At 28.4% G+C, this 21,843-nt stretch overlaps 7 protein-coding genes across 7 annotated transcripts; 6 read left to right on the plus strand and 1 right to left on the minus strand.

Annotated features, from left to right (window-relative positions):
- The first annotated feature begins 254 nt into the window (after positions 1-254).
- On the plus strand, positions 255-2,727 carry OCT59_016418 (uncharacterized protein). Its single transcript, XM_025309987.2, has 6 exons — positions 255-892; positions 998-1,757; positions 1,903-1,947; positions 2,033-2,083; positions 2,154-2,210; positions 2,308-2,727. The coding sequence occupies exons 1-6, from the start codon at positions 290-292 to the stop codon at positions 2,364-2,366; spliced, it is 1,575 nt and encodes a 524-aa protein (XP_025187482.2). The 5' UTR covers positions 255-289; the 3' UTR covers positions 2,367-2,727.
- Positions 2,728-5,307: 2,580 nt separating this feature from the next.
- Positions 5,308-5,775, plus strand: OCT59_016419 (uncharacterized protein; the record flags this gene model as incomplete). The annotated part of the gene is made up of 1 exon (XM_025323386.2): positions 5,308-5,775. One exon carries the CDS (start codon positions 5,308-5,310, stop codon positions 5,773-5,775), a length of 468 nt encoding a protein of 155 aa, XP_025187481.1.
- A 1,760-nt stretch (positions 5,776-7,535) lies between these two features.
- OCT59_016420 (uncharacterized protein) lies at positions 7,536-9,335 on the plus strand (the record flags this gene model as incomplete). Its single annotated transcript, XM_025329243.1, has 1 exon — positions 7,536-9,335. One exon carries the CDS (start codon positions 7,536-7,538, stop codon positions 9,333-9,335), a length of 1,800 nt encoding a protein of 599 aa, XP_025187480.1.
- A 1,768-nt stretch (positions 9,336-11,103) lies between these two features.
- On the minus strand, positions 11,104-12,041 carry OCT59_016421 (uncharacterized protein; the record flags this gene model as incomplete). Its single annotated transcript, XM_025309986.2, has 2 exons — positions 11,104-11,800; positions 11,911-12,041. The coding sequence occupies 2 exons, from the start codon at positions 12,039-12,041 to the stop codon at positions 11,104-11,106; spliced, it is 828 nt and encodes a 275-aa protein (XP_025187479.2).
- A 445-nt stretch (positions 12,042-12,486) lies between these two features.
- OCT59_016422 (uncharacterized protein) lies at positions 12,487-13,026 on the plus strand (the record flags this gene model as incomplete). The annotated part of the gene is made up of 3 exons (XM_025331453.2): positions 12,487-12,526; positions 12,735-12,784; positions 12,874-13,026. The coding sequence occupies 3 exons, from the start codon at positions 12,487-12,489 to the stop codon at positions 13,024-13,026; spliced, it is 243 nt and encodes an 80-aa protein (XP_025187478.2).
- A 3,278-nt stretch (positions 13,027-16,304) lies between these two features.
- On the plus strand, positions 16,305-17,954 carry OCT59_016423 (uncharacterized protein; the record flags this gene model as incomplete). The annotated part of the gene is made up of 1 exon (XM_025324186.1): positions 16,305-17,954. The coding sequence occupies one exon, from the start codon at positions 16,305-16,307 to the stop codon at positions 17,952-17,954; it is 1,650 nt and encodes a 549-aa protein (XP_025187477.1).
- Positions 17,955-19,548: 1,594 nt separating this feature from the next.
- Positions 19,549-20,237, plus strand: OCT59_016424 (uncharacterized protein; the record flags this gene model as incomplete). Its single annotated transcript, XM_066132466.1, has 4 exons — positions 19,549-19,567; positions 19,731-19,784; positions 19,865-20,040; positions 20,148-20,237. 4 exons carry the CDS (start codon positions 19,549-19,551, stop codon positions 20,235-20,237), a joined length of 339 nt encoding a protein of 112 aa, XP_066003445.1.
- Between the last annotated feature and the right edge of the window lie 1,606 nt (positions 20,238-21,843).

Consider the following 21,843-nt stretch of genomic DNA (forward strand, 5'->3'; position numbering starts at 1 on the left):
TTTAACAAAACAAGATAAAAAAGGGGGTTTCAATCTTCACATGGTACTAAAAATATTAAAACAAAGGATTTCATGAAGATTCGTGTAACAATTTTCTTCAAATCCTTTTTATTATAATTTAATTTCATATTCATCAAACAAAAACAACAAAAACAACAAAAGATTTCCAAAATTAGAAACAATTACGGTTCAAAAATATTCCGAAAATTCCGAAAATTTATATATAAAAAAAACCTCCCTTTTTTTAAAAAACCAAAACAAAAAACAAAACAAACCATTAAAAAAAAAAATGTCTGTTGTTACTAAAAATCATCAACATCAATTAATTTTCACTACTATTAATGAAATACATGAAACATCAGAATATAAAAATAATAATAATATTAAAAATAATTTTAATTTACAACATGAAATTAGAAAAGAAATGATTATAGCTAATAAAAATCTTACAAAAGATCAAAAATCACAAATGATTAAATTATTAATAAAAACTCATGATCATAATAAAATTATTTTTAATGAAGGTATAAAAAGAATTTGTGAAAATTGTCAAGAAGAATGTTTAGCGACATTATATTGTGAATATTGTATTAGAAATTATCTTGAAACTAAATTTTCAAATTGGACATCTGAAAATAATGATGTTGATGATTTAATACAAAAATGTCAAATAGAATCTATTAGTCCGAATAAAATAATTGAATGGATTCCATACGATAATTTACAAAATGTTAAACTTTTAACCGGAGGAATTTATTCAGCGGATTGGGTTACCGGTTATTACGAAATATGGGATTCTAAAAAACAACAATTAGAAAGATCTAAAACCAAGAAAGTAATTCTTAAAAGGTTAGAAAATGTTGAAAATGCTAACAAAAGTTGGTTTGAAGAGGTATATATTATGTAAAGTATTTTTATATACTGCATTTTTATTTGCAGTATTTTTATTTGCAGTATGACCCATTTTTAATATTATTATAATCATTTTTTATCGTAGGCGAAGTCTTGTTTCAATACAAGTAACAAATGGAATTCTCTCGTTAAATATTATGGCATAACTAAAGATCAATCAGGTTATATGCTTGTAATGAAAGAATTAGATATGAATTTAAGAAATTATTTACAAAGTCATAAACTTACATGGAAAGAAGTAATTAAAATTACTCAAGATATAATTTGTGCGCTTTTAAGAATTCATGAAGAAAATATAATTCATAAAAATTTACATTCCAGAAATATATTATTCTTAAAATACAAAGATCAATGGCAAATTGGTGATCTTGGATTTTGCGGTCCATCTGATAAATCATTAGGCAATATATATGGAACTCTTCCTTATTTGGCACCTGAAGTTATTACTGAAAGAGAACATAATTTTTCATCCGATATTTACAGTTTGGGGATGTTAATGTGGGAAATTTCATCCAGATATCCACCATTTGCTAATTATGAACATGGTGATTGTAATTTCATAAATGATATTATTAATGATATGAGACCAGAAATTATACCAGGAACTCCTTTGGAATATAAAGAATTAATGAAACAATGTTGGGACGCTGACCCAATGAAAAGACCCAATATTTTTATATTAAAAGACAAAATAAATGAGATGATGAATAAAGTACAACAAACAGCAGATGATTATACGAATATAAACCTTATGAACGATTGTTCTGTTAATTCAATAAATCGGAGTTTTAATAGTAAAGTCCATGATGTAGTAGATCTATGTGAACAAAGAAATATTATCAAAGGCAAGTCATTTTTACATTGATTATTAAAAATGAGTCATTTATTGGACAAAGTTAAAAATTTATAATTCTGGCATAATCAGCAATTATGTCAAGTATTATAATGACATATTTCAGTTAGTAATCTATTTCTGAACACATTTTTAAGATAGAGCATATTCAAGCATACAAGTGTATTCAAGTATTCCAAACAGTAAGTATTAATTAATTAATTATATTATATACCTGAAAAATGAACATTTCATACTTATTTAACATTTTATTGTTATTTTATTTAGATATTGTGACCGAAAATAGAATTGGACAGTTTGATTCGCCGATTTTAATTGGTAAATATATAAATACAAATAATTATCTTTTTAAATTTGTTATTTACTGTATGAAACCTTTTGACGTTAGATGATGATGATGATGAAATTAACAAACCTAAAAGAATGTATTGGGAAATTTTGGATGGTAACATATTTTATATATAATTTGATCTTTTTTTCTTATATTTTTATAGATATTTAATATTATAATATTATACGTATATTATACGTATATATTATAGGACATGAAGATGACGATGTGATTATTATTAAACATAAGAAAATTAAATTAAATAATTAGATAACATGTTAGACTACAATGTGTCACTTTTTTTTTATATTCATTTTTATCACTTATTTATAAGAATTTATCTTAATATATATTTTTATTAATTTTAAATATACTAAATTTTTGAACCATATGTAAATTTATATATATATATATATTATATATGAACCCAACCAAAGAACCTACGAAACAATAATTACAGTATTTTCGTTTTTAACGACTATTCATATTATTCTAATATATTTTTTTAACTATCCTCATAAATTATAAAGTATTAAAATAATTATTTTATTTTAAAAAAAAGTAGTATAGTCACTATAGTGCGATAGTATAATACTTAAATAAAATAAAAAGAAGTTTATTCCAAATATGTAAAATGTTGAACCATTACAACTATAACTCGTATTATAAGAGAAACTAATTATAAAATCACTACGTTATTATGAACGAATAAGAATATGGGATATCGAAAATTGCCAGGGTCATTGCGTAATAAGTTTGAGCTTGTTTAAATAATCTAGCCTAAATTGTCAAGCGGGAGTTGATAATTTGCACTAAACGATAAATGACTATGTACTAGGAGATTTACTCCGTATATCATGTTGACGTTGTATGGTTTAACGAATTGTTTTGTTGTGTGATATATGAAATTTTAAAATATTTGTATAAAGTCCGAGGAGATTAAATTATGTAAGAAAAATATAAAGAGGATGCAAAATTTGAGGTCTAATTAAAAATATTATAATGTATCGTTAATGTTTGTCGTAAACTTATTACTATAAAGACGAGGTCACAAAGGATCACTTTAGATTATCGTTAATTAACCCTGGAAAGTTTCTTAGTAGTATATCAAGTACGGAGGCTATTCGTTATATTTGAGGTTATTCGTTATACAGTATTTTTAATTTCCGGCCTAGCCTATGATTTTGGATAATTTTAAGCTAGTAGATGGTCCAAAGGATTATTAGTTGATCCATTCAATAATTTTGTATTTATTTTATTTATTTTTATTTTTATTGATAGTATAACTCATGTCCGGTACAAACTAAACGTACAAAATAAAATAAGTACTTAAAGTAGGGTATATAACTGAGACAAGCTCGCACAAGCAACTGACTACTGATATGAAAATGTCCCAACTAGACTATGCCTATGTTAAACCATGTAAAAGAAAAATAATTAGAAGAAAAAGGAAAAATTTCTGTATTATAAATTCAAAATTTATATGTGTTGTTCTGTGAGAGTAACAACTACTACTACTACTACTAGTCCACCTGATACAGTGATACTAACCCTTAGAGATATCCGCCGGTGTGAATTAACTAGTTGAATGCGACTCAAAAGTGTAGGTTATGTTGTGAATTTTTAGAATTCTATAAAAGGAATCCGATTGTAACCAAGCTAAGTAAGCATTTATATATTTACTTAAATTTATTATACAAAGATATAGGTCGTAGAATCATGATATATGGTCGTCGTAATCGAAGAACGATAGTAGTATATAGTCGTTTTCGTAGCAGAAATCGTAAAATCACCATTTATGTTGATAGAGAAATTAGAGAAATTGTTTCTTGATCGTAAGAAGTAAGATAGGGATATAAAATAAAGAAAAAGTGAAAATCCAAGCAATATTATAAAATAATAATAAATAAAATAACCGTTTAAAATATGATTTATAAATCGATTACGATAATAATTTATTAAATTTTGAACAGGTGGACTAAGTATAATTCGAGAAATTTGAGACATTTTTTTTTTTTTTTAGAATTTTAATGAATTATGATGGAGAATATTTACAATAGTTGAAAAAAAAGTTGAGATGAATTTGGATTTTATGCAAGATATTTTTTTTGAATTTTAAATAAATTTTATCACTAACCAGGAAGATACCCTTTAATGAAGATGAAAATAGATGATAAAATACGCCAAGAAAATCGGATTTAGAAATTAATAACCAGGACCGGAAAAGTCTCATGTAAGTGAAGTGATTGAAATGCGTAAGAACGATCATGTAGATCTTAACTTTTATGGATAATTTTGATAAATTCTAGATCAGGGAATTATTTCCGTTTTTTAGATATTGGCTGGAATTATTATAATTCCGGCCCTGAAAGAAATGCTTATATGGCTGCACGGTCTGCACCTTACCTATATGAGAATTTTCTGGGGTCCTAAATATCCGAAGATTGTGAAATCAAAGGTCAGAAGGTGCAAAAATTGCATATGGTCACCAAAAATGGAAAAGCACAATTCTTTGTAAGTAAAAAACCCATTGTTATCGGACATATGCCTTTTCCAATAAGCTAACGCTAATAAGTTTGCTTTGATAATCAATCATCATGAATTATTTTCTTTGCTTAAAACATTTGCCAAAGTAAGCTTTCCGCTATTTGTTCTCCGATTAGCAATATACAGTCAACTCACGATATAACGAACCCTTCACTTCAATTCGTTATAAGGCTATAACGAAGAATTTTAAAGAATTTAATTGGTTACTTCATTATAACGAGAGTTACTATCGTATTTAATTGGTTAAATGTCACATGATTCGTTATATTCTGGTCATGGTATTTATATATGTTTATTTTTAACTCAATTGGTAAATTCATCATACACTGTGTACACGAAAATTTTCAATGTGCACTTGTGTCACATGATATTCGAATCTCGAATCTCTCATATGATAAAAAATATCTATGATTCTTTTTTTAAAAAAATAAATTAATACTTTAACGGAAATATCTAAATAAATTAGGGATGTTAAATTGCTTCAACAAAGCATATTTAAACCGAGTTTAAGCACAAGCTTTTTTCAATAAGCTTTAATATGCTTTTATTAAACGTGCTTTGAGCTTGCTTAACACTTTTGTTAGTATGAACTTAAAAAAGTATATATATAGCGTGTTTGACCAAAATAGCTCTAGTTTCACTCATCATAATTTTTTAAATCCAAATGACTGAAAATGAAATTTTAGAATATGATACTAATGCTTTTTTCTTTTTTCTTATTACTGACGATAATACAAATCTTACAGAAATAAATTCAATAAATAATAATCACAATGTTACATTAATAAATGATGATACGCCTGATAACACAAATGAAACTGCATTAACTCCATCCAAATCTATTACAAAACATATGCCAAAACGGCGAAAAATTGATCCTGTTTGGGACTTTATTGATGATACTGATAATAATAATCTTGTAAACTTTGCCACAAAGAATATTCCCAGTGAGCAAATTTTTTCAGTTGCCAAACATACAATTAGTCCAACCCGGAACCGGTTATTAACAGAAAATGTTCGTGCAAGCCTCTGCCTTAAAACTTGGTATGAAGCAATATTATTAAAAATTATTCGAAAAATCAATAAAACTTCAGCAAATATGTATTTAAATAATATAGATATAAAAAATTAAATATAAATAAAAATAAATCTCAAGCTCCAATATAATTTGATTAAGATTTATTATATAATGAAATAGATAAGCAGGCTTACAAACTCGCTTATGTAAATCTAGTCTAACTATATAATGTATCTGTGTTTAACTAATATAGTAAGCTCAATCGCTTGGAAGCTTATTTTCTCAAAAAAGCTTAAGCTTAAAGCTGTATTGAGCCGAACTTAAACTGAACTGGTTTAGCAAATTAACATCCGTCAACATAGTTTCACAAAACTATCAAGTCCTATAATAAAATTTATGGAATTTTTAATCCGTATTATACTATGTAGTACTACTATATTTAAATCAGCCTATAAGAAATCTCTCACTAAATAGGTGCATTTTTTATACCCAAATAACATTGAAACTTTCTCTTATTCTCGTTTCAAATTTCATGAAGGTGTTCCAAATACTTATCTTTTTTATAAAATATCTTGCTTTTTTTAAAAAATAAAAAAGAATACATTTTTATAATAAAAATTGATACCTTTGAGCGTAGCTTCATAGATAAAAAAAATTTTTTCTTCAAGATTTTTACAAAAAACGAGGTATTTTAAGTTTTTTAAAGTTATCATGTAGTTGGTTAAACTTTTTAGAATTACATAAATGGTAATAGTTTGTGAGTTATTTAAAGTTTTAAAGTTGTGAAAATTTAATGGGAAAACGCCTCAAATTTCGAAACAAGCCAATCATTTAGTAACTTAATAATAAAATTCATAAAGTGAAACCCAAAATTTCGATAATGATAATGATCGTCAATTACTATAGCCTATAGGATTTGACATAGTTTTGTGAAACTACATTATGTTGACAGAACAACGGGTTCGCATATAAACAAGCGCGTGATACGTTGGGTGGTCAATGGACTAATAAAATCAAAGTCTCACACTATTACAGATTTTTTTGTGAATTTGATACCAATCAATATTTAACACATTAATTTCGGAAAATACCGCCGGTAAGACATAATAACTTTAAAAACAATGTAACACCTCGCTTTTTAAGAAATTTTTTTTTTTTATTATAGAGAAGCAGCTAAAAGGTTATTTCAGAGCGGGAATATCATTGGAGAGAAAAGGAAAGGCGTTATGTGAAAGAGATTATTGTTTGAATTGTTCCTACAATGTAAATAATGCAAATAATAGGAAGAGTTTCGATTTATGAAAGTTTACACTTCTACTTTCTAATTAGGAAATTTATAGAACAAATTTGTAACTTCATATAAAAGTCAATTTGTAGTACAACATCTCAATATAATGATCACAATGATCATAATTGATTTTATCAGTCCATTGACTACCTGTAAAAGTACTGAATAATTCTATAAATGGTTAAAAAATGATGCAAAAGAATTCGATTGAAGAATTCTCTGCTGCTATTTAAATATGCAGTATGACAGTATGTTTCTGTTTACACGTATTTAAAATTACTATATGCGTCAAACGTGAGCACAAACACACACTGATTTATTTACTGATTAGTTCGCGAGATAATCGCAGCAAAAGAATCACCATTATTTTGACAAAAGAAGCAAAAGAAGCCATTCATTTAATATACTTTATAAATCCATTTTAACGCGTAACAAAGTAAAAATATTTTAGATTTTTTAAATTATATATATATATACATCCTTTTCATATGTCCATGATTGTTAAGTTTCAGATTTCTTTGAAAGGAGAATTAAGAAACTTCTTACTAAACCTCAACTATTTTTCGTGTATTGAGAATTGTTAAATATGAATAACGATTTAGGGGTACATCAAAATTTTAGTAACTTGATTAGCCTTTTCAACTTTTTCAAGGAATGTTATAATAATATTATGGATAACTATGTCAAGAGATATTATAATAGTATCATGGATAATTATGTCAAGAGATATTATAATAGTATCATGGATAATTATGTCAAGAGATATTATAATAGTATCATGGATAACTATGTCAAGAAATATTATAATTGTTTTGTGACATACTTTGGATTGTTTACTTTAACAGTTCTAACCGTATTTATTACGTTAGTTGGAGTCGGACGTGAAAAGCTAATTTACTCAGTTAGTAGTCCATTTATAACAGCAGTACCAATGATATTAACTTACGTATTATTACATCTGGTCATGCGGATATTTAGCAGTGTGTTTAATTGGGTGATGAGTTATTTAATATTATGTAACAATGAAGAAATTGAACCACGCGCTTTAATGGCAGTAGCCAATAATCAAGATACCGGTATGCTACGGGCGGTTAAACTATTATTAACAGAGAGAAAAGTTCCACTAAAACTAAGAATTATTATTTTTATGATTGCTTTAGTTGGAACACTCGAACTAGCTATTGGATTTGCAATAAGCACAACTACAATACCAGGTTCTTTATCAATTAAAAGTGAAAAATTTAACGCTGACCCTTTAAAACCATGTGCGGATGGGGACGGGGGTTGTCCAGCATTGTTGCAATCTAAATTTAGATTTCAGTGGTTACAAGGTGCTTCAGATGTGATGGTAAATGGAATCTCTAAGCAGTTATCTATGCACTGGGGAGATTCGGTTGATGGTGAAAAAATAGTGATGGTAGCAACAACTGATAACAATACAAATATAAATTATAAGTTGGTACAAACTGAGAAAGAGATTATTCCAGCTTTTAGTTTGAGTACTGTATGTTACAATACTCCTGAAACTTATCCAATTCTAGGATCAAATTATTTTCGTGATCTAAATATACCACCACCAACCCCGTTATTTGATTTAATACAATCCATACAAGCTAACTCTGGATTAGAGGACCGATGGATGGGAGAAATTATTAAACTTGAGCAAGATAATCTTAATGAAACAACTCGAATAACCTTAAATTTTGTACAAATATTACCTATCAACTCATCATGTGACGGGAATTTTGATATAGCTGGAAACTTACAAATATGTCGTCCTACAAATGGTTTGCAAATTTACTGCGTAATGAATACACATGTTGAATATGTTGAATATATAACAGCAGGATGTGATATTTGTGGTACTAGAGGAATCAGTAACAAAAGAGAGGAATACTCTAGCCCAAAGCCAGTATATGGTGAATTTATGCATAAATCATTAGCATCATATGATGGTCATATCCTGATGCCTCAATGCAAAGACACAGTTAATTTTGGAGGATGTTTAGCTCCAAACACAAATAATGTGGATTTGGTAAAAGATAAATTTGTTGAATTATTACGTGGCATTACTGCCTCTGGAGTCATTGCTAGACGAATCTTGTTGTCAGATAAAGGTATAGAAATACCAGTCCAGCTTGTAATTAAAGGAGAAACTGGAGTGAGAATAGAAATTGGAGGAGGATATTGGATTACTATACTTATAATGAATATTTTATGCTTTTTAGGAGTTGGCTGGCATTGTATAAAACAAAGACAAAGTCGCCAAATTCCTAAAATATCTATTGAATGGTTAATATTCAATGCTAAAGATACAGAAAATTGTATTAGAGAAGATGATGGTTTAATTAGATATACCTCCAATAACATGTTTTCACCAAGTTAAGAGAATATATGATGTATTTTATATTCAAATTAAATAGTACTTATGATATTTTTGTATATTAACTATACTTTATATTCAAATTATATACTACTTATGTATATTTTTGTATATTAGCTATATTTTATATTAAAATTATAAATTATATACTACTTATGTACAGTCAGACCTCCATAATTGCACTCTCCATAATTGCACCCACTATGTATACCCTCTCTAAATGCACCCTCTGGTTCAGTCCCAAGCTTATATGATCTCTAATTATTTTACCTCTATAAATGCACACCCTCTTTAAATGCACTATTTTGAAAATTATGCATATGGTCCCAAGGGGTGTGCAATTATGGAGGTCTGACTGTATATTTTTGTATATTAGCTATATTTTATATTCAAATTATATACTGATTATGTATATTTTTGTATATTAACCATATTTTGTGTTCAAATTATATAATTCTTGATAAAATAATGAATTAGTATACTTGTTAAATGTAATTGGTCCTGCAGTATAAGACATAACGCTTCATCGTTTCGCTAATATTGTAACATAAATAAAGTAAATGACAAAATTAGTAGTTGTTGATCACCCCAGTCGCGCCATCATAGCCTTTTATAAAAGGGAACCTTGGGTAGCCCAGGTTACCTTTTATAAAAGGCTATGATGGCGCGACTGGGGTGTTGTTGATTTATATACTGTATATATTAATAATAAGAAAATTGCTAAAGCTTACCGGCGGTGATGGTCACCGTACCAGCATTATGATGTACTTTCGACCAGAATTAAAAATCTAATAAGATACTGGCCGGCATTACATCATAATTTCATTACCGGTGATGTTTAGCAATACCCTAATAATAATTTCCGACAAATAAATTAATAAACAAAAATCGTGTTCTTAAGATATCATACAAGATAATAAAGATGACACATAAGATATTAGATATGTATATTTTTAATTATTAAAATATTCAAAAAAATAAATAAACTGAAGTATAATATTACTCCATTATTATTAATAAGAACTTACTAGTACAGTATCTTTATTTCTGCTGAATGTTATTCTTTTTCTCAATTAATTCTTTCACTTGAATATTATCCTCTATGGGTAAACAATTTCTTTTCTTTTGGTAATTTTTTTTTTATTATGAAGACATGGATCCAGGACTACAAGCAACTGCTAGTAGAACGAAATACAAAGATAACAATACAAAACTAAACTAATGCGAGTTCGTCCAATCCCCCAGGTATCATGAGAGGAATCATCCAGTCTATTATTCATCCGAATCCTAGGCAAAACTAGACAATTAAATAAAAGGAAACTTAAATGATCCGTATTTTTCTTTCAACCTGAAGGAATGGTTCAACACTATTCAAAATTGTTTTGGATGTAATATGAGTTATAAAATAAGAAATAAAGTTTGATGTAGACTAAAAAAAAGTATTACAAGTAAAAAAAAGACTCATTAAAAATATGTAAAAAAAGATTTCTATGAACTAATTGTATAAAATAAATTGCTCCACTGGGGAGTCAAAAAAGAAAAAAAAAGAAAACCAGTAGGCGATGAGGTCAGGGTTTCATTGTATGTCTATATACCTTATTTTGCGGTAAGTAAGCACCCCCGAAAATAAGCACCCCTAGCCAAAATTATGACGATTTTTGCCAGAATTATGAGGATCTTGGCCGGCATCAAGTGCAAAAAAGGGGTGCTTATATACCGCAAAATACGGTATCTGAGGTGAAAGCGTCCTTGGGAGACAGAGTTATACGTTTTAGTGAGGAGGTTCCACTGGAAAAATCAATTCGTAGTGAGGTTGGTTTATGTCAGAGTAGGGCAAATTGAATTCTTTGTACGTCTTTGCTAACTGTGCCTTTCTTAATGTTAGCTCGGATTGATTCTCAGAAAGTGAATCAGTATCAGTATTTAGCTTATCAAGTTCCTTAAAGGACTCAACCAAAGTTGATGATGCTTTATGAAAATGGTCTACGATATTGGATTTCATGGTTGTATGTGTCTCAGCTTGATCGTGAGCGCGTTTAAGTTCTCTGAGTTTATTCAAATATGTGATTTTGTCGGGCCCTGTACATAAAGGACCACCAGAAGCAAAGGGTAATAAGTCATCAGGTATTATAAGAAAATTTAGGAAATTTTGCTTCTTGACAGGAGGAGGTGTGAATTTATGTTGATGAATGAGTAGTCGAACCTGACAGGCATGACTGTTGGTGTGGTGTTTAAGTGATGGGATGGGACTGGTTAGTTTTGGTCGTATTGATTGATGTAACAAGTGACGAGACTGAAAATTGCCCGTCATAGTGGTGCTAGATGCAGCCCTGGTTGATGATGTTGCAACTGAAGTAAGTTGTTTTGAATTAATATGGGTGAGATTTTTGCCATTATTAGGTGGTGAAAATGAAAAAATTGGTGTGGGAAAATTGTAATGTTGCACAATAGGAAAAAGTGGTGTCTTTCTATAGCGCAGGTGTTTAATAGGTTTTTTAATGAATTGTGAATTCCAAAAGAGGAAACAGTATTTCTTCACTTGTATTAATTTTTCCAAAAAAGTCAAGGCTTTAAGAACCCTTTCTGAAGTGGATGAGTTCTTTTTTTTGGTGTGAAAATACGTCTACAGGCACTTTGAAACCTGGCCTGTTGCTTTCGTGCAGTCTTAGGGTTTTTCAAAGATAAAAGGGTCTTAAATTTTCTATACATTTAAGATACATATAGTGGAAACTGCAGACGAGAATACCATCACGTCCATCTGCCTGGTAATGGCTGGTGTAAGAAATGCCTAAGCGTCAAGAGAATATTACATTTTTCTGTCTTCCGCATCAAGCATGATAAAGAATATTAGCATGATGAGTTTTTTGATTTTTGAACTTGATTTTGGATTTCTTTAATGCTCTTGCTGTGTTGGTTTGAGAAATTTGTAAATTTCTAAGTACTTATGTCAATTTCATCTCAATTCATTATAAAGCTATAACGAAGAATTTTAAAGAATTTAATTGGTTGCTTCATTATAACGAGTTTACTATTTGATTGGTTGAATGTCACATGATTCGTTATATCATGAGTGAGAGCCGACTGTTCTGTCATGGTATTATATATATATGTTATATTATTTTCTCAGAGTATAATCAGTATATAGTATTTAATTATGGTACGATATTATTTAAGGTATGGTCAATTATTTATAGGTACGATCAATTATGTATAGGTACCATTCACATTTTCAATTCGTACCTGCGAATCACAATAATTTATCATCAAATTTTTTATATATAATGAGTTTGTTGATCGAAAAATTTTTTTCTTTCTCTACTTTATTAATTTTTTCTTCACTATTATTATTATTATTATAACAATAAAATATAAATATATAATTATTGTCTACGTTATCTGAAGATATTATTGATTTAGAAGAATTTGATGAACCGTTAGAATATGATTCTTTTGTAAGTAAAAAAGTAAAAAAAAAATGTGAAATAAAATTTATTTTCCAATAATTTATGATTTTTTTATAATAACAAATTTTTTTATTTAGGCAGTGGATACTGAAGAAATAAATCAAGATGATGAAGAATCTGAAGTATCTGTATTTACAAGAGACACTTTAATCAAAGATGTTAGACGCACTTTAGCTCCAATTGAATATCCAGTAACTTCAGTACCACGTGGAAAATTGGACAGATCCTAAAGCCGCATTTCATGATGTAAGTTTAAATTGATTAAACTTTTTATAAGGAAAAAAAAAATTATTAGTTGAAAAATCATCCAAAAGATCGAAAAAATCCCTTAATAAGGAAAAGTCCTGCATATCAAAAAAAAATTATTATTGATGAAAAAGATAATAATCTAACTGAAATTAATGCGATTGAAGAACGGAAGGTTTCACTAGAAGAAAGAAAGCCAAAGCTCAAACAATATGAAATTGATTTAAAATACAAATAAAAAAAAGATGAGTAATAATAATAAGTGATATTTGCTTAGATTTATTTTTTAGTATGTACAGTACAGTATAACTAATTCATTTTTGCTTAGATTTATTCTTTAGCATGTACAGCATAATTATTTTCTAGATACTAGTAATGTTTGCATATTTGATATATATTAGATAAATACAATATTAATTGTAAAACATTTTAATTTTGAGCGTTATTGTATAATAAATGTAAGATTAAAAAAAAAAATAAAAAAATTTTAGTAAATATTTAAATCTTTTATATCATAGTATAAAATAAATTAACAATAAATTACATGTATGTTACGATTTGTTTAAGTTTATACTGTATAACTAAAGTTGCAGGTGCGTTTTTAAAATAAATAGGATGGTACCGTACCTACAACATTGATAGTATTAATATATATACAAATAGTGTTGTGGGTACGGTATGATCATTAAAAAACCGGTTATGCCTTACAGTAAATTTGACGTACCGTAATCAAAATATCAAATGAGTAGATCGTACCATAACCATTCAGGTAATACCTATTTACTCATCACCATCAAACAATTTAACTACAGTACCATCGCTACTAAGATACCTAGAGCACGCAAAATTTTCAAAAAAAAATTCAATATTTTGGCATTTTATTATTTAATCTAAACAAAATTATACCCAATTAAAAAGTATCTATTTAGTAAGAATCTAAAATAGTATTTTCATAAAAATAGATTTAATATTAAACTAAGTTATTTAATTTTTTACAAATAACGATAACACTACGATAACGTTATAAAAGATTAAAAAAAAAATTTTTATATTATTATAAGATTTTATTAACTTCAGTTATAATTATATTGAAACTTTATACTGTATTAAATGTAAATTCATCATACACTGTGTACACGAAAATTTACAATGTGCACATGTGCACATAGGTATTAATTAAAGTAGTACTGTACGGTAATACAAATTCGGACGGACGTTAATCTTTTTTGTTCGTACGTACGTTTCTAACAGATAAATTTTTTATACTAGTACGTACGAATACTTTAAAAATTTTCGTACGACTTTGAATTCTCGTACAATTTTGAATTTTCGTACAAGACGTACATGTTTGTTTTTAATAAAATATTTTATGTTAAAAAATATAAATATATCAATTATATTCTTTGAAGATAAGCTTATAAATTTCTATTTCTTTAATAATATTCAGCTCTATAAAGTCATAATAATTATATAAACCTGTTCAAATTCAGGATTCTTCAACATCGGTGATACTGTATATTATCAATATTCATATTTACAATTATTTTCTTCTTCAAAGCAGTAAAGATTAAAAGAGATATTTATGACAAATATATAATAAACAAAACGTTGAAATTATTACGTTACAAGTATATAAATTAATCAGATCAATTATGTTACTCAAATTTATTTATTTATTTATTTTATGGATAGTCAGGAGAGACATTATTTAGAAGCCATATATGTTACTCAAATATTTTGTAATTGTAACATTTTCATTCTCGAAAGTTCTATCACATGATGCTACGAACCAAAATTTATTTTTAATAGACCATCTGATGAGTAACGGAAAAATTAAAAATTTTTTCCGAACGTTTGTCCAAATTTGTAGTACCGTACAGTACTATTTTACTATATATTCTGTGCACACTGTGCCGCATTCCATGATGTGTCACGGGGTACTCTGTCAACATAGTTTCACTATCAAGTCCTGATACCTTTGAGCATAGCTTCATAGGGAAAAAAAATTTTTCTTCAAGATTTTTACAAAAAACGAGGTATTTTAAGTTTCTTAAAGTTATCTTGTAATTGGTTAAACTTTTAGTATTACTTAAATGTTAATAGTTTGTGAGTTATTTAAATTTTAAAGTTTCGAAAATTTAATGGGAAAACGCCTAGAAATTCATAGAGTGAAACCTAAAATTTCGGAAATTTACTATAATGATAATGATAATCAAAACAGGTCTTGGCATAATTTTGTGAAACTACAGTACGTTGACAGAACAACGGGTTCGCATATAAACAAGCGCGTGATACGTTGGGGGGTGGTCAATGGACTAATAAAATCAAAGTCTCACAATATTACAGATTTTTTTGTAAATTTGATACCAATCAAATTAATTTCGGAAAATACCGGTACCTTTTATTTATATTTATAATTAAGTAATAAATTTATTATCATCTTTCTTTCTTTAAATTTTGAGCTTGTATTTCTCGTGCTTTTTTAATTGTCGGGAACGCCTTATAAACTGTGCCTTATTTGTTTTTATGTAATACTAAATAGTCAAAAACATACACAATAACATCAAAAACAATGTAACACCTCGCTTTTTAAGAAAGATTTTTTTTTTATTATAGAGAAACAGACAAAAGGTTATCTCATAGCGGGAATATCATTGGAGAGAAAAAGAAAGGCGTTATGTGAAAGAGATTATCGTTTGGAATGTTTCTGCAGAAATATACAATGTAAATAATGGAAAAGTTTCGATTTATGGAAGTTCAATCAATTTTAATAGGTAAAAGTCAATTTGTAGTACAACATCTCAATACAATGATCACAATTGATTTTATCAGTTGACCACTCCAGTGATACACTATGATTGTAAAAGTTCTGGAAATTCTATAATAAATGTTTAAAAAATGATGAAAAAGAATTCTATTGAAGAATTCACTTGTGCTCACGTTGCCGCATATTGTAACTTTAAATACGTGTAAAAACACACACTGAATTTTACTGATTAGATCGCGAGATAATCGCAGAAAAATATTTTGACAAAAGAAGTCATTCATTTAATATACTTTATAAATCCATTTTAACGCGTGACAAAATATAAATATTTTAAAGAATGACTATAAATAATAAAATCTAGATTTTTTAAATTATATATAAATACATCCTTTTTCACATGTCTATGATTGTTAAGTTTCAGATTTCTTTGAAAGGAGAATTAAGAAACTTCTTACTAAACCTCAAATATTTCTCGTATCTTGATAATTGTTAAATATGAATAGTATCAAGAGATATTTTAATAGTATCATGGATAAATATTTCAAGAAATATTATAATAGTTTTGTGACATACTTTGGATTGATTATTTTAATATGTCTAACCGGATTTATTACGGCAGTTGGAGTCGGACGTATAAAGCTAGTTTTCCCAGTTAGCAGCCCATTTATAACACAATTACCAATGATGTTAACTTACGTATTATTACATCTGATCATGCGGATATTTAGTAATGTATTTAATTGGGTGATGAGTTATCTAATATTATATAACAAAATAAAAATTGAACCACGCGCTTTGATGGCAGTAGCCAATAATCAAGATACCGGAATGTTACGGGCGGTTAAACTATTATTAACAGAGAGAAAAGTTCCACTAGTACTAAGAATTATTATTTTTACGATTGCTTTAGTTGGAACACTCGAACTAGCTATTGGATTTGCAATAAGCACAACTACAATACCAGGTTCTTTATCAATTAAAAGTGAAAAATTTAACGCTGATCCTTTAAAACCGTGTGCGGGTGAGGACGGAGGATGTCCAGCATTATTGCAATCTAAATTTAGATTTCAGTGGTTACAAGGTGCTTCAGATGTGATGGTAAATGGTATTTCTAAGCAGTTATCTATGCACTGGGGAGATTTGGTTGATGGTGAAAGAATAGTGATGGTAGCAACAACCGATAACAATACAAATACAAATTATAAGTTGGTACAAACTGAGGACGAGATTATTCCAGCTTTTAGTTTGAATACTATGTGGTACTATACTCCTGAAACTTATCCAATTCTAGGATCATATTCTTTTCATGATCTAGATATACCACCACCAACCCCGTTATTTGATTTAATACAATCCATACAAGCTAACTCTGGATTAGAGGACCGATGGATGGGAGAAATTATTAAACTTGAGCAAGATAATCTTAATGAAACAACTCGAATAACCTTAAATTTTGTACAAATATTACCTATCAACTCATCATGTGACGGGAATTTTGATATAGCTGGAAACTTACAAATATGTCGTCCTACAAAAGGTTTGCAAATTTACTGCGTAATGAATACACATGTCGAATATGTTAAATATATAACAGCAGGATGTGATACCTGTGGTACTAGAGGAATCAATAACAAAAGAGAGGAATACTCTAGCCCAAAGCCAGTATATGGTGATTTTATGCATAAATCATTAGCATCATATGATGGTCATATCCTGATACCTCAATGCAAAGACACAGTTAATTTTGGAGGATGTTTAGCTCCTGGCACAAATAATGTGGATTTGGTAAAAGTTAAATTTGTTGAATTATTACGTGGCATTACTGCCTCTGGAGTCATTGCTAGACGAATCTTATTGTCAGATAAAGGTATAGAAATACCAGTCCAACTTTTAATTAAAGGAGAAACTGGAGTACGATTAGAAATTAGAGGAGGATTTTGGATTACTATACTTATAATGAATATTTTATGCTTTTTAGGAGTTGTTGGTTGGCAATGCATAAAATGTATAAAACAAAAACGTCAAATACCTAATGTATCTCTTGAATGGTTAATATTCGATGCTAAAGATACAGAAAATTGTATTAGAGAAGATGATGGTTTAATTAAATATACCTCCAATAACATGTTTTCACCAATAAGTTGAGAGAATACATGATGTATTTTATATTCAAATTAAATAGTACTTATATATATTTTTATATATTAACTATATTTTTTTGTTGATTATATATATAATAAGAAAATTGCTAAAGCTCACCGGCGGTGATGGTCACCGTACCAGCATCATGATGTACTTTCGACCAGAATTAAAAATCTAATAAAATACTGGCCGGCATTACATATAATTTCACCACCGGTAATGTTTAGCAATACCCTAATAATAATTTCCAAGAAATAAATTAATAAACACTTAAGATACCATACAAGATAATGATATTAGATATATATATTTTAATTTATTAAAATGTTTAAATAAATAAATAAATAAATAAAAGTCAGTATAATATTACTCCATAATTGTTAATAAAATCTTAATACAGTATCTTTTATTTTCTGCTGAATGTTATTCTCTTTCACAAGTAATTTTTTTGCTTGAATATTATCCTCCATGGGTAAACAATTTCTTTTCTTTTGGGGCTAATTAGGGATGGCAACGGTCACGGTCATTAACCGGTTATGACCGGTCATGACAGTGACCGATATCGGTTTGACCGACCGCTTGATCGATCCTTTAACCGACCATTTACCAATTCATTACCAGTCCGGTTTCTTTTTTTATTAAATTATTAATAAAAAAACGTTTTCGCAACGTTTTCTATTAAAAACGTTGCGAAAATATTTCTTTTTTATGAAATATTTAATAAAAAACAGTTTCGCAATGTTTTCTATTAAAACAATTAGAAACACGTTGCGAAATTTTTTTTTTTTATTAAATTATTTATTAAAAAACGTTTTTGCAGCGTTTTTTTGTTAAAACAATTAAAGACGTTTGCGAAAACGTTTAATTTTTTTATAAATATTTTAAAAAAAACATTTTCGCACCGTTTTCTATTAAAATAATTAAAAAACGTTGCAAAACGTTTTTATTTTAAGTGTTTTATTAAAAAAAAAAGTTTTGCAACTTTTTTTTTTAATTGTTTTTAATAAAACCGCTTTTTTCTTTGTGTTTCAATAAGAAAACACAGTTCGTAACATTTAATCATTTTGATAAAAAACGTTTAGGTTCTTGACCGACCGATAACTGACCCCCTATTTTTGATAAGAATCAGTCAAATGGTCGGTCAAACGGTCGGTCAAACGGTCGATCAGGCGGTCGGTCAAAGGTTCTTGACCGGTTATGACCGACCGATGACCAACCATGACCGACCGTTGCCATCCCTAGAATTATGAGGATCTTGGGCCAAGATCCTCATAATTCTAGCCAAAATAGCCATAATTCTGGCCAGGTATGCTTATTTTTGGTGGAGCTTACTAACAGCAAATACGGTACTGTAATTAATACTTCAGATGTTTTTTTAATTATCTCACTTACTCTTTTAATTATAAATTAGATCAACCGGCTAATTTGATACGGATATTTTCGATGAAGGCTAATCCGTTTTTGTGAGCCATTATTATATACTACTTAGTTTATTTAGATCAAAATCTCGACACGATGAAAATGGCGAAGGTATTGTATGTTCCTTTATTTTGAATAATAAAAATTTTAAAATTATCTATATTTTAATTTAGACAAAATGGATGCTTATAAAGAAAGTAAGTAAACGGGTGATTTCTACCTTTATCATTGCGAGTCATTTATTCTTTATTGTTGATTTAGATTTTAATTTGAAATAGCAAAAATATTAATCATGACGAAGGTATGCTAGGAATTAATTTAAAGAACTGGATATTCTTTTTTACAATTGATGTTATTTAGGTCAATTGACACTCGAGAAATCTTATGTTGACAAAATTATTTTAATTGAAAAAGGTATAGCTCTTTTTATTTTCAAGCATTAAATTCCTCTTTTAATTTATTATTTCTATTATTTTACCCGTAGTTATTCAAAGGTCAGAATGGTGTTTGTGTTATAATATGTATGATTGTAATTGTCGGCCTATTATTCGTTCAAATTACTGCTTTAATTGTGGATATTATAAATGTACCAAGAAAAGGTTTAGCAAACGAAGAAATAGACTTTTTATTTGGAATAGTGGTGGAATCAAGTTTAGCCAGATCTAATAGCGTAAATGAAATTGACAATAAGAAAAGAAGGTAAATAGCATTAATTGATTATTGCAAAAACAATATTTCAAAGTTAACGTTAATTTATATATTTATATTTATTTTTAGCTTCAAAGGAAATCAGATGCTACTGCTATAACTAAGAAAGTTATGATAACTCCTTTAAAAATTGGTGTTGCTATATTATCCATGATGTAATACGTAAGAATATTTAATTTTTATTTTAGGAAATTGCTAACCGTGGGCGATTATCGCCTGGGACCTCGATCACGTGACAGATTTAATATTTTTGATTGGCCAGATTGGCCACATGATCGTGTCATGTTTATTTGTTTATCGAATCTCCGTTTTTCAGTTTTTTCGGTGTCTCAGTTCTCAAGGTATTTTTCTTTTCTTTTATTTTTATTTCTAACTTACATTCTGCTTACACTTTGTTTCTTACTACTCTATTTCATTATTTTTAGGTCCTTTAGTCCTTCCGGTTCTGTAATTAAGGTTCAGTTGTTTTTCACTTTACGTTTCATTTCTTTATTTTTTTATTATTTTTATTTTGTTTCTGTTTCATATTTCGGTTTTCAACGATTTTATTTAGATATTTTAGTTCTTTCGGTTCTACAATTAATAAAGGTATTTTTTTTTATTTTATTTATTTATTTTTTTTATTTCGTTTCTATCTTATATTTCGTTCCTTACTAACTTCAATTTTTTTTACTTTATCTGTTATGGTTTTATTTTTTACTTGGTTTCATCATTACCCAACCTCCTATCATAATCATTTTTTTATTTTTTGTATTACTTCTCATTATTCCATCTTTTCGTCGTCCATTATTTTCTATTACAACTTTTCATTTTCTATTATCTCTTTTTCTCTCCTGTTTACTTCCCATCATTTCCTTTTGCCTCTCATCCCTCCTTTTCGTTTTCCATCAACTCCTCTCCATCTGTCCATTACTTCTTCTTCTTTTCGTCTCCCATCGCTCATTTTCGTCTTCCATCACTTCTTTTCGCCTCCCATCACTTCTTTTCGTCCCTCATCACTCCTTATCGTCTCCCATCACTCCTCTTCATCTTCCCATCGCTCATTTTCGTCTCCAATCGCTCATTTTCGTCTCCCATCACTCCTTTTCGTCTCCCATCACTTCTTTTCGTCTCCCATCGCTTCTCTTCATCTTCCTATCACATCTTTTCGTCTCCCATCACCCCTTTTACCTTTAATCACTCTTCTTCGTCTCCCATCACTTCTTTTTGTCTCTCATCACTCCTTATCGTCTCCATCACTTCTTTTCATCTTCCATCACTCATCTTCATCTTCCCATCACTTCTTTTCCTTTTTACCTCCCATCACTCCTTTTAATTTCTCATCATGTCCTACTTCTCCTTTTTGTTTCCTATCACTTCTCATTACTCTTTTTCATCTTCCATTACTTTCCATTACTCCATTGTTGTTTCATTTTTTTTTATTAGCATCTTTCTCCTTGATCATTGTAATTTACTTATCTTTTTTATTTATTGTTATTGTTATTGATTTTTTTTATTTGTATTGCTTCATTAAAAATAAATACGGTGATTGTTTTCTTTAAAATCGTAAATGTGTGACTTAAATTTTAATATTTGTGAATAAAAATATAATTTCCTTAAAATAAGATTTATCTTGAATAAATGTGTTTGCAAAAATTTTTTTTAAAAAACATCTTCGCAATAAAATTTTAAGTTTAACCGATCAAAAGTTAAAAAATCAGCCATCAGCCGATTTACTGTATATTGTACATCATGTGACATATTTGAAAAAAAACCCAGGCGATGA

This window comes from Rhizophagus irregularis, chromosome 24, assembly GCF_026210795.1.
Source record: "Rhizophagus irregularis chromosome 24, complete sequence".
Taxonomy (NCBI): domain Eukaryota; kingdom Fungi; phylum Glomeromycota; class Glomeromycetes; order Glomerales; family Glomeraceae; genus Rhizophagus; species Rhizophagus irregularis.

Excerpts from the sequence above, each read along its gene's own strand:
- OCT59_016418 (XM_025309987.2), top strand. The coding sequence starts at position 290 with ATGTCTGTTGTTACTAAAAATCATCAACATCAATTAATTTTCACTACT. Across the intron at positions 893-997 it reads ACAAAAGTTGGTTTGAAGAG|GCGAAGTCTTGTTTCAATAC; the intron begins GTATATATTATG and ends TTTTTATCGTAG. Across the intron at positions 2,084-2,153 it reads TGATTCGCCGATTTTAATTG|ATGATGATGATGATGAAATT; the intron begins GTAAATATATAA and ends TTTTGACGTTAG.